The sequence below is a fragment of the Nilaparvata lugens genome, chromosome 4 (genome assembly GCF_014356525.2).
Source record: "Nilaparvata lugens isolate BPH chromosome 4, ASM1435652v1, whole genome shotgun sequence".
NCBI classification, from domain to species: Eukaryota; Metazoa; Arthropoda; class Insecta; order Hemiptera; family Delphacidae; genus Nilaparvata; species Nilaparvata lugens.
This window is the reverse complement of record NC_052507.1, coordinates 67256870-67283778: the sequence shown is the minus strand read 5'-3', so window position 1 is coordinate 67283778 and position 26909 is coordinate 67256870. Positions and strand designations below refer to the sequence as shown.

Below are 26909 nucleotides of genomic sequence, written 5' to 3'. Positions count from 1 at the left end.
TATTGCTGGCTGTATTCTCATGGTTCTACAGCAGTTGGAGATCGTCTGCACTTCCAGCCAACAACACTGTGTCATCCGCATTCCTGAGATTATTCACAACTTCACCGTTGACAACCAGTCCACATGTGCATCCATCAAGAGCCTCAGAGAGGAAAGCTTCTGAATATAAATTGAATAATGTTGGTGACAACACACAGCCCTGTCTAACCCCCTCTACGAACTTCTACTTCTTTGTAGTAATAATATAATTCTTCTTATATTTGTAATGATATAATCCAATTACTATGTGAGTATCAGTTGTACAATTGCACTGAATTGCAATGAGTTGGAGAGGAATAACAGAATCAAATCAAAGACTTTAATTATTTGAATGTTCATGAATAATAGAACGTAGTTATTCTTTTCCAAAGTTAGATTCCTTTGCAATGGATATCAATTCAAAAGTAAGTTGTAGTTCCAACGTATTTATCTGCTTGGTTTCAATCATTATTATAGTCCTTAGTAGTCGAGAAGAGCATGTAACAGAGGTCGAGCTTGGCAAGTTCCTTAGGCGAACTAACCAATAGTTGCGCATGCGCGGTTAACATTTTATGTTGGATCAATTTCGAAAACTACGATCTCTGTGTTAGCATATAAAATTATCTAAATTAATGATTTATTATTAAATCATGTAAAATTATAAAAACATTTTTAATAATAGCTACCAATATATTAGAATTTAGAAGAAAAACCCAACCACGCCTTTCACCTTTCAAAACATTAACAAACATAACCTTTTCTGTAATAAAACATCAACATAGATGCAACAAACATAATAATTATCATCAATTTATTATATAAACATAATGTATTATTATGCTACCCAGAAATCCCCTGATCAGAATACTTAATTTCGTTTTGTCACCCGCGATCATCTGGATTGAACGTTTCACATTTGAGAGGTTAGGTTGTAGCGAATTCAACAATACGACAAGTGCGCGATCATCCTTCGAACCTATTTCGAACCTCTAGCAATCCCTTGCGTAACATCTCGCATAACGTTCATAATCGGAGCGAGTGTAGAGCGTGTTCAAGGCGCGTATATCTGTACGCACCTTGAGGTCTTGTTTCAACAATATGTTGATAAGAGTTTAGTTGTTGTAACATAATATTCTCCTAAATTGATGACATCGAATTGATGAAGTAATGAATGGGATTTGATACACCTGGAACCAGGGCCAGATGGCGCCCTTTTCATCCCACCCTGACTTTCCCAAACATAGTTCAAAAATCTATAGTATTATGTTTACTATTTTAACTTATCACGATGAACTCAAATTGTTATAATTTTTTCTTTAGAGGAATAACTTACAGCAAGAAAGCTGTATTCATTAATTTCTGATGAAATATGTAAATCATTTCTGATTTGCTCACTTCGAGAATTTCAGACAGGAATAATTATTCTAACGGGAGAGGACAGAACTGACTAGACACCAACATACTATAATAATATTTGCAAAGCAGCAATTCAACGAGCAGTTTCATTGGACAATGACTTGTGTGCCATTCTCAAGCTGCTTGCTTCCTATTGGTGGAAAGCTAAGAAGTTGAAATGCGACTAAATATCTCATTGACCAATCGGAGCACCTTTATTATTTTGTGAACTACTAATAGGAACTCCCACATAAATTTCAGTTTTATTTCCCTAAAGAGTTATTGTTATGCTTTTCTCTTTCTGTCTTGTGCCCCCTGTAGCTTACACTCATAGGCCCAGGCCTATTCACATAGACAATTGAAATGGATAATTTTGCAAAAATTATGTTAAAAAATTTGAAAAATGGATTTCTGAATTTTCCGATTCATAGCATTCAAGGAGTTGTCTCCGTTCAATGACTCAAACAGACTCATATAATTTTCGATATGTAGCGTTCTATCATGACCAAAACAATCATTACATAATCAATAAGTGAATAATTAACCTCTGACATGAAAAGCAATAGCTCTTTTCCATATGACAATCTCAACACAATGATAGATAAAAATTCCTCTCAGATTTGACTAGTAGACAATGTCATTCAGGTTGACTAAATTTGGGCCAAACTTTGAAACCATCAACCTCTGCTCGCTCTTATCTCTGATCTTCAATACAAGATCAATTCTGTGAACTCAGTTCAGCAGTTAATTGCTATTGATTGCATCATCGTTATTGAAAATGACACGGAATTTGAAAAGCATTGAAATCAAATGCCAATTTAAACTTTTGCCGTTCGAGTGAGAGTTTTGTGAACGCTTTAATTCTCAAGAATATATTGAATACTTTGAAAATCCATCAACACTGATAATCGTGAAGTTAATTGCTTCAAATAGAATATCATTAAAACTAACTGTTGCATAGCAAACTATTGTGATAAGCACGTCATACCTTTTATTATCAAATCATTTGTTCAGTGTCAAACCGATAGGTGCTAACTTCTTTGATCCTCAAGCAGAAACTCGTTTTTATGGTGATTGATTGTGGAACTGTTCGATTAATAATGCTTGAAGTGTATTTGTACAGCTGCTTGCAAAGCTGTTTGAATTGAAAATAATTATTGCTCAAATAACAATTCTTTGCAAATTAGTCTTCCAAAAAACTTCAGTAGTCTACTCTATTTTAGTCTGAGAGGAGCTTAAGCTGCTACTGGGTTTAAAGTCCCAATCAAATTTGTCAGAAGTCATACCTATTATCAGTTTGTATATATTGCATGAATCATTTTCCAAATATCATAATTCATATATCTCTATTGAATTTTCAATAATTTTCTTAACTTATACCATATCTTCTTATTTCATTTCTCGAATTTCTTTTTTCATAAATTTGTACAGTGTATACAATGAATAGTGTTATAAATATATATCTTTGATTAGATTCAATTGAAAATAAAATACATAACAAATAAAACATCTACAGAATACAACAATACAAACATACAATACAATTCAACTCATATAGGAGCTGATCTCATTTATTCAAAAATTCTTCGATATTATAAAGAGCTCTTCAAGTTAAATATCTCTTTAATTCCAATTTGAATTTATTGGGATTCAGCTCTTGTTGGATTCGCGTCGGTAGCTTGTTATAAAACTTGGCTTTTCAAATTTTTCAAATTCAACTTTATTATGCCAAAACACTTTACAACTGGCCATGTCAACAGGTATTGAAAAATACATGAAATAAATAGAATAAAAGAAGCTTACAAAAATATTGCACGTCACATAAATTATAACATTCTTCTACACTTTACATACAAAAAATAACTGTAATTTTACAGTTGAACAAATTATAACACCCTATAATTTAAAAACTCTTCAACACTATAATATGCCTTGTCAACCAGAAATGCATACAAATCTCTCTTAAAATTAGGCCTACTTGACTTTGACAAATTTTTAGGCAGTTTGCTGAAAAGTTGCAAGCCATGCAACTTAGGCTCCTATGTATGTGGGCTTCTTCTTGTAGAGCTCAGGCTTTGTTTGTTTTATATGAAAGCTATGTTATAGTGATTAAAATATTATAGTTTCTATCATGCATTTTTACAAAAATTCTGAAAATTGGTATTTCGGATCTTTTTTTACGTTTTTAGATTATAATTAGTAATTTCATTATTAGGCTGTACAGCTGAATCCAGTTACACACACATAAATTTTTGAACGTCAAATTTTTTGCCATCCTTATAAATTTTATTATACTGTATTGAACATATCTTGATGATGTGTATGTGCACTATCTGCACAGATCATGTGTTTGCCGAGTTTAATCTGGTAGAATTTGAAAGGATGGCAAAAAACGAACGTCCGAAATCGATGTGTGTGTAACTGGTTTTACTATTGTGTGTAACTGCCTCGACCATTGATAATTATTGATAGCGAATGATGAAGGAAATGATTCTAACTCATTTGATTTTTCACAGACGCGGAAAATGAGGAAGTCTCCCATTGTCATCAATTTGGTTGTTACTATTACCGTAAGTTCAGAGCTTTCAAGTTCACTGGTTAATTCAAACTTATCAATCAGAAGACATCGAATTCCATCCAATCTGAGCCATTTGCAAAGCCCGTAGATTTCTTGATAGACTGATTGAACATGTATTTCAGGCTCAATTTTATATTTAGGATATTGTATTGTAGGAAAATCGTGGATTAAAATTCCAATAGAAATGCACGGAAGTTGATAAAATTTAATAAAACATCATTATTGCATTATTTTTCTGAGATTTTCTGACGCTGCAGCGTCTTAAAACATTCAGCACCCACAAAAAAGCATTGTTCATGATAAAATGAAATCTTGCAACTTTTTTGGGTCCCTCTAAGAGTTCAAAATTTGTCCCCCTTCTGTGGGCACCCCTGTATGATCAATCCATGATTGAGAATGAGAAATTCTCAAGAATCAAATAACTGACGATTTCGAAGCATTATACGAATATTCAATTCCTAAATAGAGCTTAAAAATTGCAGCTATATTGTGTATCTGTAATGAGTCAAACTGATCTTTTCTAATACTATTACTTTCATTTTCAGATAGCTGTTTGTGTAACGGATGAAAAGTTCTTGGAGGGTTTGAGACGTTAGTATGACAATGGAATTGAGTAATTATATAATTTTGAGATTTTATGATGACTATTATTTATTGTAACTTTAAATCATATTCAATGAATAATGGTCAACATCATTCTGTATATCAAGGTGTTTGATTCATATTGAAAGAATAATAATTTTTGGTGATCATAATAATTATATATTTCTTGTAAAATATTATCCTTTTAGTTTTTTCAATTATGTTACTAAGTTTCTTGTCATTTGATGTTGTTGGACGGCTCTTAAGACTAGTCTATATTTGGGATACTTAGGCAATACTCTAGTCTCGGCCAATGACAGTCAAGCTCGAACTCAATGTTGGTGAGCAGCTATTGGCCAATCTTGAATGAATCTAGAGCTAAACCCATGCTACTTATTCTGCTTCTCAATATTCAAGCTCTCAGTTTACTAGAATTTAATAATGATGTAACAGCCAAACATTTTTGGCTAAATTAATGATTCTGACAATATTAATAACTTTTCATTCTTTGATGTTTGCAGACAGTTTCAATTTTTTCGATGTGAATAACGATGGTTATATATCTAAAAAAGACGTTGAAGACTTTTTCGATGACAGATCAAAAACAAGCGCTTTGGGAATGTCAACTAAGGATTTGAGTAAGTTAGCCTATGGATCGACTTTCTTTTTCTATCATTCATATTATTTGTATTATTCTTCTACACTCGATAGGCATTCTAATGATAATAGTTGGCTATACGCTTTTCATTACACTAATAAAAGGCCAGCAGTTTTAGAATTACTAATTACATCATTTTTTGGGATCCTAATTCAGAGTGATGGCGGGGGGAAGGCGTTAGCATCTTGAGTGCGTCCATGAGCTTGTGGTGGGGGGTTGCCCCTGATGTATAAATTCTGTTTAGATTAAGCTGAATATCTCTGCTATCTGGATACAACAACGTAGTTGGATAGATCTATCTAAGATAGATATCAATCTGGGAGATTATCCATATCATATTTATCTATATTACTAGACCTCTACTGTCGGCTCGGGACTTGAAGTTAGGACCCGCCTATTGAAGTGCCATGTTTTCCCTGCTCTCTTTTATGGGTTGGAAGCATGGACACTAAATAAGGAATGTGAGACCAGACTTCAAGTATTTGAAATGTGGACCTACCGGCGGATACTCCGTATATCGTGGACAGATAGAGTCACAAACGCAGAAGTTCTCAGAAGAATGGGTAAGCAACTAGATATTGTGCGTGACATTAAAATACGACGGTTGACAGTTGGAAACATTATGAGAGGACTCAAGTACATGATTCAGCACCTCATAATCCAAGGTAAAATAGGCTAGTTGGTAAGCGCTCAGTGGGACGCAGAAGAATGTCTTGGTTGAGAAACCTGAGGGAAGCGTTGAATTGCACAACCAATGACCAGTGAGTATAGAATGTAATAGAGCTGCCTTGATCATAGCTGAACGCAGAGCGGGAGCGTGCTCGACCCCCCAACTCTCTGGTTAAATACCTCGCCATAGCCGTCTCATGGCTTTATACTGCAAGCGTTACTTGAATTGTCCATATCTCCAGTTCTAATGGGAATATTGAAACGTAATTGATGTTGATGGCTTTCTCAAATTATTATCTACAATAAAAGTCATAACCTTTCATCGTAGCTGCCACTGTTTGCATGTTATCCGTGTACAAACCGAAATAGTATAATATTTTACGATTGCATTTACTTCCATTTCATTCTATGAACAATTATGGAAGCGTTCAACGAAAAAATGTTATGATCAAATTCGTAGTGCATGAAATGACCTTTCCATTGATATATAATAATACGTACTTGGTGGTCACAGAGCAACACACCAATGCTTTGAAGAGCCGAAATAATAAAATCTTCATTACTTGAAACTGTAAGCTGAGTGAGTATTGTACTGGAGTGAAGAGAGAATATAGAATAATTACATACTCTACCATCAATGGTACAATGGATTTAATGAGTTGACATATTCATCTACAGACACCTTTTCCTATTGTTCATGACTTATATATATGTACTGCATATATATGCTTTTTACTGCACTTTTCAACACTAACCTGATTCTGGATTTGTTAAATTTCAACGACTCATTTCATAGGTAATTGATAGAAGTGCCTTTGTCAAAGAATAGATTTTTTTGATTCCTAGAAAGTAATTATTTCATTTTAAAATTCATTTATATTCAGCCGTGTATAATCATGAAAATTGGCTTATTGATTCCGTAGGGAAAATATATTTCTCAATAACGATTAAGATATATACAGTATTATAATATAGAACTATGAGTTGTGTGTATTGTTAAGTGTAAATGATGAGTTTAGTGTAATAATTTCAATGTGTAATAAAGTCAGACCAAATCATCAAATCAATGAGTGTGACCTGTTCAGAATACATCATATTTCTGGAACTGAATACAACTGGAATATCAAAGGTAAATTCTAGCTTTGATATTTTTACAGTTCTATAATTACAATATTAGTCAAGTGTAGTTTTAGAGCAGTCACAGTGATCCATCACTGGTTTTGTTTCGTTTGAACGCATAATATGTTGTTCTGTGATCATCAAGTATGTATGATTTTATATAAATTTGAAGGTCTCACTGTGTACTAGAAGTTCTATTAGTAGCATTTTGTTGTTTAAAGCTTGCATAATATCCTTTTAAAGAGAATATAAATGTATGCAAACGTTGAATATCGAACTATTTCAGCTTGCACACTGATAACTATAAAATAGTTGCAGATAAAATTGAAAGGTATGGCATTCATTGTAGGGAATGATGTGAGAAAGACATGGACATTAATTAATTTTGTTTCGATATTTTCAATGGTACTAGAGATATGGACGATTTCCGTAACGCTTGCAATGTAAAGCCTTGAGACGGCTAATAGTCCAGTCAAGGAAAGATTATAGAAGGAAAAGTTGGGAAGACAATTTTTGACCCCACAGTTATGTTAAAGGTAGTTGGGAGATAAACATATCAAAAGTCCCCACCCCTACCCCCTGTGCTAAGGGGTTGGGGGTGGTTTAAAGGTACCATTTTTTGGTTTCTCGCTAAAAACTCAAAACCTATGTATCTTAAGGACTTGACTGTCATATAACAAATTAAAGCTTACATAATTTCCCACAATATTCATTTCACAACTTTTTTTTAAATCCCCACTGGTTTTCGAGATATCTGCCCTTTAAGGTGTGACATTTAATGAAAAAACGCGTTTGCCAACAATTTTTTCTGTTTTTGCTCTTATAACTTTTCAAAAATCGACGGGAAAATTCCATGCCGATTATAAGGCATTAAATTCTCTTTAATTTGATGTATGATTTCACGCTTTTACGAATTTCCTTACACCTTTTGTAGCATCTTTAGTGTTGAGTGTGAAATCTCAATTTTTGCAACAATAGACCAATTGACAAAGGAATTTGGAGGGAATCTTTTAAACAAAATTTTTGACTTTGCAGCTTTGTTGAGACTAGTTAGGAGGACAACATATCAAAAGTCCTTATTCCTTACTCATGTGCTAAGGGGATGAGGGTGGTTCATAACTTGCATTTTGCAGTGTTTTGCTTCTACGCTCATATCTAGAGAACAATGCGTTCAACTGACTGAAATAACTATACAAAAATGAAGATTGATAAGTTTTCTACACTTTTTGTTCAGTGGAATTTTGTGATATTCCCAACATTTCCCGAGATATTCGCTCTATCTTATCTGTTCTATCCACGGGCCAACTATCAATGAAGTGAAGAATTGAAATTAAGATGCATGGGATAGGGAATACATGTTTGACACATCATCACTTCTAAACTATCCAACTCATCAACTATATTTATTCAATCTATTTGTAATATCCACAGACCCTTGTAGAGCGCGGGCTACACCTGCCCTATGTAATTTCACAAAGTTAATCTATTCTAATAAATGAATAATACATTTTACAAATTCAATAACAAAGTTCATTCTTATTACGAATCGATTGAGAAATAATGCTCTGTTTCACAGATTTGATGAAGGCTGGATTGCTTGGAACTATCAAAGAATGTGGTGGTGAAAGAATTAACTGGGAACAATATGTGAAGTTTAACACCAAGGGTGGTGATTCAAGGTATATTTAGAGAGGCTATGATTAAATGATATTACAACTGATATTACTCGTATATCACAATATATAGGTACCTTCTAATACAGAATAGAATCTGTTAATAGTTAACGTATCACACCAATAGCTGACATATATTTTTTGATTGGACAAAGACTAAACATAGAGGAAGCATATTACGTAAAATTTTGCATAATTTACTATTACTATCAAGTATAGTATAATGGTTCTAAGAGATGTATAGATTAACATAGTTTTTTCAAGCTAGACTTACTTCAACAAAATTATAACAGTAGGAATAGAATAGGTAGATCATTTTCAAAAGTATGTTAATACTTTGGTGACCGGTGCAAAATTCAAATTGAAAATAGGCGGGGGACTCCAGAAGAGAAGGTAATGTCTATGTTGAAAGTTAAAGATTTTTTATAATATTAGAATATTGATCACTGAATGATGCGAATGTACTAAACTTGATCATGTAAATCACAGTTATTTTGTCTTACTATGAATTTTCAATCAGGATTCAGTATCAGTATCTGTGTGGCTTGGGGGAATTTTGAGTCAAACATGAGTCAACAAGAATTTGTTGAAAACCAGAATTCACCCACAGTATCCCTGCTTGTTGTGAGAAGCGACTAAAAGGAACCCCCAGGCAACTCCAGAAGTTGCCATGCCTTGAAACCCACGGGATCCGCCCCATCAGGACAGTTTCGGAGGGGCAACAAGAAAAACCCATCAGACCAGAGATGGGTGAAACCACAGGCACAAATGTAGGTCAAGAGGCTGAGTCGAGGGTGACCAGGTGCCCTAGAGGCAATTTGGTGACCCCTCCTTCAGCGGAATGACCTACAAAAAAGCCAGGAGTGGAACTCACGTAGGTGAGTTTGTAGGTGGAGAGGCCAAAACTCACCACTGTTCAAAGAAGGGCGGCCATTCAGGCAAAATTTCTTGGGAGAGGTGAGGCTTTTGACCCTGCAGAATTTCGGAGGGGCAAAAAGAAAAAGCACAAATGTGGGTCAAGGGTAGCCGGGCGCCCTAGAGGCAACTTGGCCACCCCTTCCTCAGCGGAAGGATCTTCAGGCCAGGAGTGGAACTCACGTAGGTCACGAGGACTAAATCAGTCTAAAGAGACTGCCAAGCATATCACACTGGATTGCGACAAGCTTCCAGGTGATGAATGGGATGTTAGTGGAGGGAAAAACTTCTGGTTTTTGTAAAGGATTCATGTATTGCTTTGCCTAACTAACATACTACTTGGGAACACAATAAGCTTAGGTTGGCGTGTGGTGTTCTTTGAACCTTTGGATCCTTGAATCCGTTCCTTCAAAAACAATAAACAATCCGTGTACGGTTCAGTAAAACTATTGTTTCCTTGTGACTATCCGCGCTCCCCTGGCCGAACAGAGTGAGAATAGTACAATAATGATTAAAACTCATGGGAATAATACCATAGAGAAACAATAACTTAAGTAGATATCCCATTGTATAGGGCGTTTATGTCGCAACTTTTACTGTAATCTCAAGTCGATAGTCCACGTAGTTCTTCCCCGTGAAGCTGTGTGATGTTGGTAGTCTCTCATATTGTGCCGTTCATACACTCTCACCCCAACGAAACAATGAAAATCCACAATAATCGATAGTAATCAACTTGAGATAACAGTAAAAATTGCGACATAAACGCCCTATACCATGGGATATCTACTTACGCTATTGTTTCTCTATGATAATACTATCCCTGATCCCGACATGAAAACTAATACTGATATGTGGAAATCCTGCTTCTTTTTGGAATACTGTTTTTAAATAAAAAATAATCATATGTTTTGTAGTTTTACTATGGAAGTAGTTACACACGTGCAAGGAAGAGAACCAGTAACTGTCGAAAAGATGGCAGAATTGTGGAACGTGGATAAAGAGAGACTCATGAGATACTTGAAAAAAGGAAGCTTACAAGATCTGGTCTCAGCTGAAGGTAACTATGAAAATTTCTAGTTCTAATCAAAATCCAGTGATGCAGTGATCCAGTGATCCATAATCCAGTGATACAACTCTAGGTAGTGTTCGTTTTGATCGCGTTTTGATATTGACGGTCTCTGCTATGATCCAATTGATAGATGATTGCGCTTATCACAAAAATGTCCCTTGTATGTACAAGTTTGTTATGTTTGAAGGTCGAATGAATAAGTAGTCGAAATTGGACATCAAAATGAATATTTAAGAGAAAAAAACAGAAAATTGATAAAGTAAAATAATTATATAGGTAGATAAGATCAAATAATTGATTAATAAAATGAAGTAGGCTGAAAGTAGATCAGGGTAATCAACTTTCAGTAATATACAGCAGTATGCAGTGGATAATATTGAAATAACATGAGTTTATTATATATATATATATATATATATATATATATATATATATATATATATATATATATATATACAATTCGTTCTATAACAGGTTTAAAGGTTTGTATTTGTGGGATGGGTGGGGGATGGTTGTCATGTGTTCGTTCTAGGTCCGGACAGTTTCAGTCATTTGTTCAAAAAGATGTTTTTTTAAAGTCAGGATGAAGCTCGCTCGGCTCTCGATGGACCTGATAGAAACAGGAAGTGCATTCCATGCACGACAGGCACTGACTAAGAAGGATTTTGTGAAAATAGTAGTTCGATGATTGGGTATCCTTAAAGTACTTTCTCCGGTTCTAGTATGTGAAGCATCTATCCTCCTACCTTCAGAGACAAATTTGAAATCATCTTTGAAATAGTTCGGATTACCGTATTTCAAGATATCTCTAACAAGCTTGACTATTCGAAAAAGCCTTTGATTGGGAAGCTTCAATGTTGAACTAGCAATGTGGGCTGGGGTGATATGATCATGGCGTTGGAGAGAGTAGACGAAACGTAGACAATAATTTTGGCAACGCTGTAGTTTATCATTCAGAGTGACTTGCATATCATTAAGAACAGAATTACAATACATTAAATGTGGGAAGATGAGAGATTGAACCAATAATAATTTAATGTTTCTAGGGAGAATATCGTGCATTTTCTTCAATGCATGCATGGCTGAGAATACCTTTTTACAAGTTTTGTTCACTTGTTCTGACCAGTCAAGAGTATTATTCATAATAATGCCTAAACTTTTAACTGAGCTACAGTAAGGAATGTCATTACCATCTACACTAATTTTGTGAATCGATTCAAGGTCAATATTGTTTATGAGACGAGAATATCCAATTATAATGGGTTGTGTTTTAATGGGATTAAGCTTAAGGCCATTTTTCTTTGTCCATTCCACTATCGAATTGATATCCTGATTCATTATTGCAACTGTTTCATTAATTTTTGTTATGGGACAGCTTAAATAGATTTGAAGGTCGTCTGCATAAGTATGGAAACAGGAGAATTTGATAATGGAAGAAAGGTCATTAGCATACAAAGTGAAGAGGAGAGGGCCTAAAATTGAACCTTGTGGTACTCCATGCATAACGTTTTTCCAAGTAGACTTATTGTCACCGACAGATACACATTGTTTCCTACCTAATAGATAGGATTTAAACCAAACTAACGAGTTGTGACTGAAACCAAGAATAGCAAACTTATTCAGAAGGACTGTATGATCAACAGTATCAAATGCTTTAGAAAAATCAAATAGGGTGAGGATGGTGCATTTTCTTTGGTCCATAGCTAACCTTATATCATCAGTGACACGGAGCAGAGCTGTCTCAGTTGAATGGAATTTTCTAAAGCCTAATTGAAAGTTATGAAGTTGACTATTGTTGTCTAGAAATTTTACAACTTGAGCATGAATGAGTCTTTCTAGCACTTTGGACAATGCAGGTAAAATACTGATTGGTCTAAAATCCTCAACTTTATTGGGTGATGGAACTTTATTTAGAGGGCGAACAAGAGCAAACTTCCAGTTTTCAGGGAAAATTCCTTCTTCAAGTGACTTGTTGAAAATGTATGTAATGGTTGGTAAAACAGCAAATAACATCTTCTTGATAAATTTAATAGGAATTTTGTCTACACTCGTAGCATCACTATGAATATGTTGAATTGCTCTGAAAGTGTCTTCTTCTGAAATTGGATGGAAATGAAATTGATCAGTAATTGGTAAATCTAAGTTTGTAACCTGCTCTTCAAGATCATCGATATGATTAGCAATGACAACTTCGTCGCGTTGGTTAGAGTGTGAAACGAAGAGTGTGTGAAATGTCATTTATATTGTTCAATGGTAAGTCTATTTGTGGATTCGGTTTCTGTTTGCCAAGCCCGAATTCTTTTATTCCCTGCCAAAGTGATTTAGAGTCTTGTCTATTGTTTGTCATAAACGAATTCAAGTACCTAATCTTTGGGTTCCGTAATTCCTGTTTAACTCTATTTCTAAGGCTCCTATACTCTATCAAACTGTGCAAGTCAAATGTCTTTTTAAATTTTCTGTGTGCTTTGTCTCTACGTCCCATCATCTTAAGTATATCTTCAGTCATCCACGGTACTCGTCGTTTTCTATTAATCCTCCTCGTCACATAAGGTGCATGTTTGTCATACAAAGTCAAAGTCCAATTCTCGAAAGTCTTGACCATGTCATCAACTGAGGGTAACGCTTCAATTTGATGCCATGGAGTCTGAGCCACATCAGTCAGGAAGGCGGCCTCATCAAAGTTATTGAAGTCTCTATAAGTGATAATTTTCTTTTCTGGCTTAGGTATCTTATGGGAAAGTACACAGTAGATCAAATCATGTCCAGAAATAGCTGGGACTGGGATTTGGCCTGCTTGAACAACCTCGTTAGGATCGCTAACAATGAGAAGGTCAATGAGTGTGTCAGATACATTAGTATGATGAGTTGGATTGAGAGGTAAAATAGTCATGTTTAGGCATTGGAAAATAGTAGTCAGTTGAAAGTAGTCAAAGTTACGATTTGTCATGTTCAAGTCGGTGTTCATATCCCCCATAACTAGTATACGGCTATAATAAGGCATAAGAGAAAGCAAGGCACTTTCGAAATCTGTAAAATGACCTATTTTTGGTGGGTGATAACAGATACCAACGAGTAATTTATCAGTACTAGATAAGGATAATTCAAGTAGCATAAACTCTGGAAAGAGAGAGAGAGAAAGAGAGATTGATTCATTGATTGATTGAGTAATTTATTCATGTAGATTACAATATATACTGGCTCATACACTTATATACAATAGCTTACAATACAGTGAGAGTGAGAGAGATTGTGAGAAAGAGAGTGAGAGAGAGTAAGAGTTAGTGAGGGAGCCAGTGAGTGTGTTTGTATGAGAAAGTGTAAGATAGAATGAGCTAATCACTATCAATAATAGTGATAATTCATTAAGTGTAATATGAAACTTAGCCATCTACTCTAGGTAGTGGTAGTATATACACTTATATACAATAGCTTACAATACAGCAAAATTATAGATGAATTTACATAATATAGACTAAGAAAATAATTATTCAACTGTATATGATATGAAAAAGCAATTTGTAATATAATAACTATAGATAATCATATTGTTATGCATCTACATAAATTGGCGGAACTTTGAACATATCAATGTCCATTATTTGGAAAGAATATTAAAAATATCTTCCCCACTAACTCTCTACTAAGCTCTCTACCGAAAGAGAGAGGGAGAGAGAGATATTGTGAGAGAGAGATTGAGAGAGAGTAAGAGTTAGTGAGAGAGCCAGTGAGTGTGTTTGTGAGAGAAAGTGTAAGAGAGAGTGAGCGAATCACTATCAATAATAGTGATTATTCATTAATTCAGTAATATAAAATTTTGGACTACAACGGGAATTCTTCCAGGTGGCATTCTATCCAAATGACTGCACCAGTTGCGTCTATTTTGAATAATTCTTTCATGTAGAGGAGCAACCAATAAAACCTGTCTTATATCAGTATTTCTGATTCTATCAACTCTAGTGCAGCCAAATACACTCCTTAGGAACCTCATTTCTGCAGCTTGAATTCGACTGTTCATTCTACGTGTGTGAATCAAATTCTCACTTCCATATAGGAGAGTCGGAACTGCAATGGTATTATAGAACTTTATTCTGGTTTCTTATCTTGATTTATTTTTGAGGTTTTCATGTTTAGTGCCACATATTTTCTGAAACTTTGAAATTTTATTGTATACATCAATACTCCAGGGGATAAACCCAAAATTCTGGTCCTCCTAGTCAGGGGGTTGTGCGATAGGCCAGTACCCTATCCATGTGAAAAGCCAATCACTTGCAGTACCCAGAACAGCCTCGGGATTCATGAATCAATTAATTAAATTGATAGGTCAGTAAATCAACAAATCAATAGTTCAATATATTAATCGATGGATCAATCATTATTGATCCCTATTTCCAATGTGGATAATTTTCTGTTGCTAACTAATCAACTCATCCATATTGATAATAATGTAACTCACTTTTATTTCAGAAGTTCTTCATTACCTGAACAACAATGAGTGAGGTATACCGCTTGAAAATTGAAGATGATTTTCAACAGGGATGTTTTCTCAATAATATTATTGCTTGAATTCAATAGATTGTGAATAACCTTCTGAATAAATGAATTATGAAAACTCAAACAAATATGTTTGGACTATTTATTTTCAAAAATATCCTATCCACTTCTAATTATTATTAAACGAAAATCCAAAGTAAATGCTGCAATCCACCCCGAAGACTTCTGCTACTGCAAATATTGACAAAAGGGTAAACAGCTGGATGGAAATTCGATGAGCGCTACTATTCAAAAACTATTTGTCAGCCCGGGAATCGAACCCAGTACCTCCTAATTACCGGTCAGGAATGCTTAGGCTTACACCAAACTGACAATCTCTGGACAGCAGCGCTCATTTAGGCACTTTCTACTTCTATTCTTCCATTTCCCTATAGCTTTGAAAAGCTCTGGATATTTAAGAAGGAGTTAAGATTGTTCTTTTCAAGTTCTGAGCAAGTTTTATAAGAAACTGCTACAGGTTTCGAGAAACTGGAAACGGGTCATCATTATTTTGTGGATAAATGAAGATGCCAAAAGGTAGAATATTCATTCATGAGAACTCTTCGTGAATCCGATTTCGATCATTTTTGAATTTGGTTTTGGAATTTATTTCTCTGACCCCTGAATGATCATCGATTTGATAAATGGAATGATCTCCAACCAATAGGATGTTCAGTGAATTGTTCAATACGAATAAAGAAGGATATGCTATGAGAAACTCCATTTTATATAACTCCCGAATGTGTGTATCATGAATAATGAAGCGAATATAAATTATACAATATATTCGAATTTGAAAGTTATGATAATTTGGCCCAGTTGCACAAAAGCCTGCTTAATTTTAATAATGATCAAATGCCACGAAAACCAATTCAAAGAAGGCTTCTCCGAAATGAAGGCTTCTCCGAAATAAAGTCTTCTCTGGTAGGTTCTCATGACATTTAATGACAATAATGACATTTCACTGGATTTTATGACATTTAACAGGCTTTTGTACAACCGAAGCTTGGAGTATAGAAAGTATAGGTATGGTAAGTATAGTGTAGTGTACTTGTAGAGTGGAGAGTGTAAGTATTGTATAGGTATAGCATCTATATATATAAAAGCGGAATGGCACTCACTCACTGACTGACTGACTGAACGACTCACTCACTCACTCACTCGCAGAACTAAAAACCTACCGGACCAAAAAAGTTCAAATTTGGTAGGTATGTTCAGTTGGCCCTTTAGAGGCGCACTAAGAGATCTTTTGGCAATATTTTACCTCTAAGGGTGGTTCTTAAGGGTTTAAAGTTCGTCTTTTAGCATGTATATTCTCATTTTCTTAATTATAATTGAAAAATGTTCATATCATAAGTTAATATAGAACTATAATCTAGAAAGAGTACCTCTTCGAAACAGTTGTTAACTGGTAACTAAATTAATAATTTTGTCAGGTTGGCATTAAGTTGAGTTGACTTTGTTAGGTTGGCTCCAAGTAGAAGATTGAAATGCATTTATCGCGGAAAAGTTGATTGGGCACTGCTACTTCAATCAGAGCTATTCCTGGGAATATTATATTACTAGCCGTCAGGCTCGCTTCGCTCGCCATATCCGTTTAGCTAGACGTTTAGTCTGGACCCCCGACTAATATCGTCCTAACATATGATAGAAATGCTCAAATGAAAAATGCAGGCGAGCGAAGCGAGCCTGTTGATCTCATTCTTGGACGATCCAGCCGGGGGTCCAGGGGGCGGAGCCCCCTTGCTAGAAGGATATGGCGAGCGAAGCGAGCCTGACGGCTAGTAGTATAATAAGTGATAGGTATGAAAATGAGCATCCACATGCTATTTATATACTTGAATTGAATGGATGTCAGTTGAAGAATTTGAGGAGGTAGTCTTTTTATGATGTCTTCAAGTATGACTCGTGTGGATCAGCGTGAATGGAATTGAGAGGACTGCAGTCCATCATTGAGATTTGCAAGCCCTTGAGTCGAGATTCCCCAGGGTACAAAAGTGGAGAAGGAAAGTAGCAATTAACTAGTAGTTCGATTTCTTGTAGCTTTGATCCAGCGGCTAAAGTGTCAGTTATCTTTGGGTGAAATTTCTTTGGAAAGTCACGTTCACCTCGTTTCCAGTTCGAGAGACAATGCCGACCCTTGAGAATATTCGAGATCAGTGTTAGAACAAAGGCTAGTGGGATGGGCCAATTAATAAAATTGTCACCATCTCCTACTTTTTGAACCAATCTTTCACAGAACACAGAACTGAAACAGAATTCGCTCACTCTCTTGAACACTTTCTCACACAAACACACTCACTGGCTCTCTCACTATCACTTACTCTTTCTCACATCTCACTCACTATCTATCTCTCTTTCACACAATTTGAAGAGACGATCCAGATTTACCGAGTTTCCCATTCAATGGAATGGAAATTCAGGAGAGCATTGCAATTGTAATAGAACCTGGACTATATTGGTTTTTATTGCTTCAGCGTCATTCTATTACTTTTCTCATCAACGATAACAACGCATGATCATAAATGATTGGAAATGGAAAAACAAGCATAGTATATGGAAACGATGAAAGGTATGAACATGGGATTCAACGAAGAACAGGAAATAGAGCAGGAAAACCACATTTTTGTGATAGGATAGGAACGATCCAAAGCATCCCCATTTTTTTATCAATTCGAAAGATATATACACTAAATTTAGTCACATATTTATTTAATTTTTCAGTGAGATTTTTATTATACTAAGAGGAAATGGTAACTATTGATGCTAACTATAATATGTTAGAAATACTGTCCGTTTAGATTTCACCAAGAAACTAGAAATCATTTTTCAAATATACACTCGTATAATATCCAACCTATATAACTATAATGTATTCCAGTTTGCTTTCTTGGTAGGGGCTTCTCGTATTTCCACGTAAATCGAAAATGAAAGTACCCTTTCTTCAATTTTATTTTATTTCTCATAACATGTTTCGACATCTTTTATGTAATTTGTTGGAGTGAAACAAATTAATCCATTTTGTCACTTACTTGAAAATTATATTCAATGTCGAAACATGTTGTGAAAAATGAAACAAAGTTGAAAAAGGGGGTCTTCAATTTTTAATTTTTACGTGTAATAGTCTTTCAAGAGAACTCCTGCTTAATTTATGTAGATGAAGTTTCCTTGTTCTACTGTTACCTGAGAAATAACCAACTCATGATGAGAGGGTAGCAGTATTGGTGTTTGAAAGGTTTCCTGGAATGTGTGCTCGTGTACTCGATCTCTCAAAGTTCAACAGAACCGATTCGTCGAGTCGAATTCGACCGTCGATCCCGTTCTCCGATTCATCCTAATCAGTCTTTTCGTTCACGTAGACCGTTCACCAACTTTCTTCCAAGGAAAGCACTTTTCTGCATCATCGGAATAATTTTCACCAGCCAAACATGACAAATTGCTTGAATCGTAAATAAAGTTTTTCCACCTAAATCGGATAGCTCCGATTTTCGCTTTTCATGCTCTCAGATTAGAAATTGATCCGTGTCGAGCGTGGGGTGAATATGAATGAGTTGCTCGTCAATCATCTGAATGGAAAGAGGATCAATGGATGACGGTATGTGTCTCTTGGTATGAAATACTTTTTGAAAAACCGAGTCGTATTGAGTTTTTGATGTTCCATGATTAATTCAAATGCATTCTCAACAACAACAACACTAATAATTACGACAATAATGAGGTCCCGGTTTCCAAGAATAAAGTAGATGATTAAAATTATACTGGGACGAAACGTTTTGATTGGATGCTGTATTCATCAAATTAATGTGTTGAATATCCTTCTCACATCGTTTCACATGATCAAGAGAAAGAGTAGAAAATTAATTTTCGCCCCACTTGGATGTAATGAGCTGGTTTTCGTGCGTCATATGGAGGCCGAAAATGACTGTTTTCTGACCAGGCCGGTAAAAGTTTTACGGCCCTAGGGCTGTAAAATAACCTTGAAGTCAGCTGATTCTGATTTGATGTGAACGTGTTTACAAAATGGTTCATGAAATGGAATCAGTTTATGCTTCTAGAGTTGAATAAGTATTCTGCAATAAGATAATATCATTTTATTTGGATGAATCGATTTATATATTATAAATTATTCAAATTCGATTTCCAGAGTAGGATACAACTTCTAACCTAAACTTCCGAAGTCAACGACAACAAGCATTGTTGACGTTTACATTCAGATTGGCCAAATTTCAGTGCTAAAACAGCTGATCAAAAAATGTTTCATTATTTGTGTTTATTATTCAAGAATCAAAACATTTATAATAAAATCATCTTATAGTCAATTGGAAGAATAAAAAGTATAAACTCAACCTTACATAATTGAACATAATCTTTTAGGTTATTTAGACAAATCAGATTAAAAAATAAAAATACTTCGACAATTTCCTGATATTCAGATTACCTCAGATTTGCTAGAGCTATGACCTTCCTTTGCTTTCGGAAGTGCCTAATAAACAATAAATTATTCTCATATTTATATTGTTTATTTTTCTGTGTGGCGAAAAATAACGTTCTCACCATGGGCAAAAATGTGTTTCTGGCTCTCAATCTTTTCTAGTCCTCGGCCTACGGCCTCGGACTTGAAAACCTATTTCGAGCCAGAAAAGACTCATTTTCGGCCCTAGGTGCGAAATATACTATTACAGTATTCGACTGAGCTTCATGAAATTATGAAAAATAATGAAGTATGCTAAATTTATTCATGTATGGAGTATGATGATTAATGGAATAAACTTATCCACCACTAACCGATTTTAACGAGATCGAGTTTACAATAATTCAAAAATAGAATATTTCAAATTCTAGTTGAATTCGAAATCATAGAATGAGAATAGGAGAATTGTCTTAAGAAATTCCTTTCTCTATGGTGAAATCAAAACTTTTCCATGGTTTTATATTATTATCTTATCCAAAAGTTTTCCATACATGGGTGAAGGACATCATAGTCTGTTTCACAGTCACATTGTTGCAGTAGTACTTATTTATTTTCAATGACTACCATTTGAGTCATGTTAGTGAATAAATATAAAACTGTATTGAACACGGAGAACAGGATTTGATGAACAGACTAGATAATATAGCTAGAACTAATATTGATTGATGTTATTAGTCTACATGAACGAGGTAATAAATGGAATGTTGGTGAGTGGAATATTTGGGTATATTGTTATCGAATAATGTGATAATTATTGTTTGTAGAAGGAGTTGAGAAGACTCATTACAAGTCTACACAAGTCACACAAGAGCTGAGAGAAAGACTACATAAAAGTGTATAGATAATACCATTTGTCAATATAACAAATAGGCCATAAGGAAGTCGGTAGCTCACAACGAAAATTTCCTCTGAGAAAGCTTATTCGGATTTGTTTTAAAATGCAACGACTGAATTCCATTTCAGAGATAACGCGTTTCTGTTTACAAATAACGTTGTCGCGTTAACAAAAACGTGATGTCTGTTTGGCAATGCCATTGCACTCGACAAAACATCGGATTCAACCAGAAAAAGACTCATGTTTTTTTTGGATTAACAAGAAATATGGATAATTTTTATGAAAATACGTGGATCATAATCGTCACTATCATCAAGGTATTAGTAGTTTTTTATAATGTAATACGACTCATTTGTGATTAATTTCTCCAAGAAAGATGTTCTGGATCTTATAATTTTTCCTTGACCCTGGTAATTATTATAGGGTTTGGAAGTGGTTCATATTTTGATATTAGAGTTTGGAAGAAGGTTGATATCATGAAAGACATTATATTATTAGGCCTACAAAATCACACAATTGATATCAATCTCTCATGAAGCACCAGTCGTAAGGCTCATTGAAAGTTAAATTATGATATAATTAGACCCTGTTATCTTATTCAACAGTAAAATACAAATAACTTCATAGTTATGGCATGTTAAGTTCTATTAAGTTTTTGTCTCTCCTGTAAAATTATGAAAACTGGACATGTTGCCTTTCTGCGGTTAGCGATTCATATATTCAGGCGAGGTAGGACCTTCCCCCCAAGGGACTCCCCCACCAGCAAGAGTCATTCGTATTCACTTTTTTCACCCCCCCACGAAGCCTATGGACGCAACCCCTTCAATTTAGGAGAAATTTGGCTTCGACCCACCCCTTTACGAAATGAATATATAATCAGTAGACTTTTCAAACACTGCAGACTTTTTTCTACCCTTCACGATTTCATTCTATTGATTAAATTTTTAGCCTCCCCCATCCCTAAGAATTTCAAGGACTACGTCCAAACACCTCCTTCCCTTGTGGGCACCTCTAGGTGGCTATATCAAATCAGATCATCTCATTTATCGTATCAAACAGGAATAATCAAATAAGAGCAAGTGGCAATGATCAACTCCAGCTGTGCCTATTAACATGATTTATGTTAAGTGATATTATATCAAGTGATAATAATATTATGTTAAGTGATATTATGTTAAGTGATTTATGGACCCGATCATGACGCCAGCCACAGCTAGAGGTCGATGTACAGGGCTGTCCGTTCGAGTGTCTTCACGACGCTGTTATATATGACCCCTTTGAACGATTAGCCCATTACATCGATGTTGGATCCCTTTGATATTAATCGATTTGATGCTACAGATAGAGTGTGATTGTCAACTCATTACCGAAACTGAGCCTGTTAGGTAACAATGTGTCATGTCATCAGCAGATGCTGTCATTGGAATACGGCTCAATCTCATGTGCTGCGATTCAGTGGATAGTAAATAGCTCTATGATCTACATATCACAGAATGAGTATATTGTAAAAAATATGAGAGATTTATTATGAATTATCAAAATAGTTAATCAACTGCTGGAATTTTATTACTGACAGAAATAAATATAGTAGAATGTGAATGAAACATCATCATGATATGACGTACACAACATACATAAATAACGATGAAATACTTGTAAAGATTGATAAATAGGTACGTAGTAAACATAAATAAATTATTAGTTACTATTTCTAGAATAAAAATGACACATTTTTCGCAAACTTTGTAAAAATGAGATAACTGATGTGTAATTATGATTTGAAATGGCACCTGCAAAAAAACTTACGGGCTTAGCAGAGCCCAACATTGTACTAATTTTCCCAATAAATTGAAGGATGGATTGTTTGATCAATTCAACTCTCAAGGTAATGTGAGTTTACAAGATAATTGAGGTGGAATGAGATACTCTCTATAAAGAGTATATTATAAGATTCTGAGATACGTGTTAAATAAGCTCTTTTAGTCCTGTATGTAATAGTGAAAAATTTCCATTGAATACTGATAAAATGTAAATCACTTTTAAATGAGTTAACGATGGCAATCTGAGAATTTCAAATTGGAAACTTTTTGCAACGGTTTTCCTTCTATAAACTTAAAACTTCTTTACGTGTAGGATTTTGCTTTTGAATAGTTTCAATTGCACGAAATATTGAAGTTGAGGGGATATAAAAGATAATATAGGAAGGTAGCCTATACTGAAGAATATTGTCACTATTAAATTTTATAAAACTTTTAAGTGAAAAAACACTCACATTATTTGATGTGGCGACGTCCGTTTCGTGCTGGTATCGCACATTTTCAAGCCAAACAGGAACTGAAGTGTTTAAGGTTATGAGGGTGAAATTTGGTTGGGGTGGAGGGGAGTTTTGGTGGTTAATGGAGGAGTATTTAAATGAGTTTGTCAAACAGGGTGTGGGAGGAAAAGTTGGTTTGGTCATTTAGAATATTGCTTGGCTGTTGTTTGGTGTGTTTGTATATTTCAAACTGTTCTAGTACATTTAATTTTCTGTTTTTGTGGAATAGTGGAGTATTTCGAGGTTGTTGTCTATGTCAGGGTGTGTGTGGTCAGAGGAGATGATGTGTTCTGCAAAGGTGGAATGGGAGGACGGATGGGTTATGGCTCTTGTGTGTTCTTTGAATCTTATATTGAAATTTCTAGCTGTTTTACCTATGTAGAATTTGCTGCAATCTCTACAATTTAGTTTATAAATTCCTGGTCTATTGTATTGATTTTGAGAGGTGTTGTGTGGGGACAAAAGTTTTTTCATTGAGTTTTTTGTTCTGTAGGCAACCTTGTATTTTATTTTCTTGAAAGATGCTGCTATTTTGTATGTTTTATTGTTGTGGTATGTGAGGGTGACGAATGCTGTATGATTATCAGTGTTGTATTTGTCAGAGTTTTGTGGATTGTTCTTGTTGTTTTTAATTTTTTGTAGTAGTTTGTCAATCATTGAGGGTTTGTATCCATTTTGTTGTGCAATATATTTTATTGTGTGCAGTTCAGTGTTGTAATCTGTGGTTGTCATTGGGATATTTATTAATCTGTATAGCATGTGGTTGTAGGCTGCAAGTTTGTGTTGGATAGGGTGATTTGAAGTGCAATGGATTGTGGTGTCGGTTGTTGTGGGCTTTCTGTATATTTTGAATGTTTTGAATGATTGGTTCTGTTTTGTGATGGTGATATCCAGGAAATTTATGCTGTTGTTGGTTTCTAATTCAAGTGTGAACGTCAAATTTGGGTGTATGCGGTTGAGGTGGGTGTGTAGTGTTTCAAGTTGTCGTTTGTTCCCCCTGTATAGTATTAATATGTCATCTACATATCGGAACCAAGTGAGTATTCTATTGGATTGGATGTGTGATTTGGGATCATGGTTGTGTAGGATGTGTTTTTGTTCTATAGTGTGAATGAAAATCTCTGCTAGAATGCAAGATATGGGTGATCCCATAGGGAGGCCATGGGGTTGAAAATAAAATTTACTATTGAATTCAAAATAGTTTTGTGAGGTTACAAGTTTGGTTAGAGTTATTATTTCTTGCATAATGTCCTGTGGGGTGTTGTTTGATTGTAGCATATCTTCTAGGTATTTTATTGTCTCCTGTATAGGTACATTGGTGTACAGATTGGAGATGTCAAATGAAGCCAATGTTGCATTATGTGGAATCTGGATTTTTTGCAGTTTATTTGTTAGTTCTATGTTGTTTTTTACAGCAGTGTGTTCATGGAATGTTATATGTTGTCTTATTGTTTTATCTAGATGTTTTGCTAGGTTGTGGGCCGGGGCTTGTATGTGGTTGATTAGAGGTCGAATGGGTACATCAGGTTTGTGGATCTTGGGTAGGGCGTTCAATTTGGGGGCTGATGGGTTTATGTTTTTGAGGTGTTTTTTGTTGGTATGTGGTATAATATGTTGGGTCTGGTTGATGGCATTCTTTATTTGGGTCTGGTATTTGAGAGTGGGGTCATGTTCTAGTTCAATAATGTTGTTGTTTGTGATGAATTGCTCTACTTTTGAGTTTAGATCATCTTGTTTCATTATCACAGTGATTTGTCCTTTGTCAGCTGTAGTTATGACTAGGTTATGTTCTTGTTGTTTTTTGTTGATATTTTTCATGATTTTGTAGTCAGCATTTGAGTGATTTTGTGTTTTGAAAGTGTTTTGGTTTCGGGCTATGTCTTGTCTCAAGTATTCTTGATTCTGGTATTGTGTGTTTTGTATGGCTGTTTCGGTATCAATGATTGTGTGTTTCAAGTGTGTAAATGTATTTTTAGGTATGTTTATGTTATGTTTCAATCCCTTGTTGAGTAGGTTAATCTCTAATTGATTGAAACTAACTTGTGTGGTGTTGATGGTGCGACTATGGAAAGGTTGGGAAGATTGAAGTTTTGGAGTTTGTGTATTGGACAGTTTTTCAAATTTTCGGTTGTGTTTTGTTTTGATCTTCTGTGACATTTGATATACTAAGTTGTTAGTATGTTCAATTACTTCCTGGAGTTCAATATAATGGAGGCTTGCACTTAATTTCAAGTGTAGTTGATAGGCAACTCGGTTCAGTTTGTCTTTAGTTCTATAGAGATGTTGTACTGTATTTTTGATGAATAGCTGTTGTGCTTGCTTTTGAGTTTTTTGTGCTGGTGTGTTCTTGTTTTTTATAGTTATTTTTGCATAAGTAGGAGTTATCTGATTGTGTAAGCATTTGAGGTTGTAGGATATGGCTGATGATGTTTTCATAACCTTAATTCTTGTAGTTCTGTAGGTGTGGATGAGTTTTGTCCTTTCGGCAGAAATCTGTTGTTGGTTATCCATCTTGTTTCCACTATAATTGTCACTATTAAATTTTATAAAACTTTTAAGTGAAAAAACACTCACATTATTTGATGTGGCGACGTCCGTTTCGTGCTGGTATCGCACATTTTCAAGCCAAACAGGAACTGAAGTGTTTAAGGTTATGAGGGTGAAATTTGGTTGGGGTGGAGGGGAGTTTTGGTGGTTAATGGAGGAGTATTTAAATGAGTTTGTCAAACAGGGTGTGGGAGGAAAAGTTGATTTGGTCATTTAGAATATTGCTTGGCTGTTGTTTGGTGTGTTTGTATATTTCAAACTGTTCTAGTACATTTAATTTTCTGTTTTTGTGGGAATAGTGGAGTATTTCGAGGTTGTTGTCTATGTCAGGGTGTGTGTGGTCAGAGGAGATGATGTGTTCTGCAAAGGTGGAATGGGAGGACGGATGGGTTATGGCTCTTGTGTGTTCTTTGAATCTTATATTGAAATTTCTAGCTGTTTTACCTATGTAGAATTTGCTGCAATCTCTACAATTTAGTTTATAAATTCCTGGTCTATTGTATTGATTTTGAGAGGTGTTGTGTGGGGACAAAAGTTTTTTCATTGAGTTTTTTGTTCTGTAGGCAACCTTGTATTTTATTTTCTTGAAAGATGCTGCTATTTTGTATGTTTTATTGTTGTGGTATGTGAGGGTGACGAATGCTGTATGATTATCAGTGTTGTATTTGTCAGAGTTTTGTGGATTGTTCTTGTTGTTTTTAATTTTTTGTAGTAGTTTGTCAATCATTGAGGGTTTGTATCCATTTTGTTGTGCAATATATTTTTTATATATGGGAACACACAAGAGCCATAACCCATCCGAGATTTTCATTCACACTATAGAACAAAAACACATCCTACACAACCATGATCCCAAATCACACATCCAATCCAATAGAATACTCACTTGGTTCCGATATGTAGATGACATATTAATACTATACAGGGGGAACAAACGACGACTTGAAACACTACACACCCACCTCAACCGCATACACCCAAATTTGACGTTCACACTTGAATTAGAAACCAACAACAGCATTAATTTCCTGGATATCACCATCACAAAACAGAACCAATCATTCAAAACATTCAAAATATACAGAAAGCCCACAACAACCGACACCACAATCCATTGCACTTCAAATCACCCTATCCAACACAAACTTGCAGCCTACAACCACATGCTATACAGATTAATAAATATCCCAATGACAACCACAGATTACAACACTGAACTGCACACAATAAAATATATTGCACAACAAAATGGATACAAACCCTCAATGATTGACAAACTACTACAAAAAATTAAAAACAACAAGAACAATCCACAAAACTCTGACAAATACAACACTGATAATCATACAGCATTCGTCACCCTCACATACCACAACAATAAAACATACAAAATAGCAGCATCTTTCAAGAAAATAAAATACAAGGTTGCATACAGAACAAAAAACTCACTGAAAAAACTTTTGTCCCCACACAACACCTCTCAAAATCAATACAATAGACCAGGAATTTATAAGCTAAATTGTAGAGATTGCAGCA

The 26909-nt window shown here is 35.0% G+C and overlaps 1 protein-coding gene across 5 annotated transcripts in view; it reads left to right on the top strand.

Annotated features, from left to right (window-relative positions):
* The window catches only part of LOC111046412, a 32081-nt gene extending 16786 nt beyond the window's left edge, over positions 1-15295 (top strand). The window contains exons 1-7 of one of the 5 annotated variants that reach the window (XM_039426278.1): positions 2234-2483; positions 3930-3983; positions 4537-4582; positions 5095-5211; positions 8596-8698; positions 10522-10664; positions 15141-15295. In XM_039426278.1, coding sequence (XP_039282212.1) covers positions 2481-2483; positions 3930-3983; positions 4537-4582; positions 5095-5211; positions 8596-8698; positions 10522-10664; positions 15141-15172 — 498 coding nt within the window. In that variant the 5' untranslated portion in view covers positions 2234-2480 and the 3' untranslated portion in view covers positions 15173-15295. Of the gene's footprint in view, positions 1-2233; positions 2484-2505; positions 2713-3148; positions 3174-3929; positions 3984-4536; positions 4583-5094; positions 5212-8595; positions 8699-10521; positions 10665-15140 lie in introns of those variants that run through there. The other 4 variants (XM_039426280.1, XM_039426279.1, XM_039426281.1 and 1 more) reach the window with 4 other exon arrangements.
* Positions 15296-26909: the final 11614 nt, after the last annotated feature.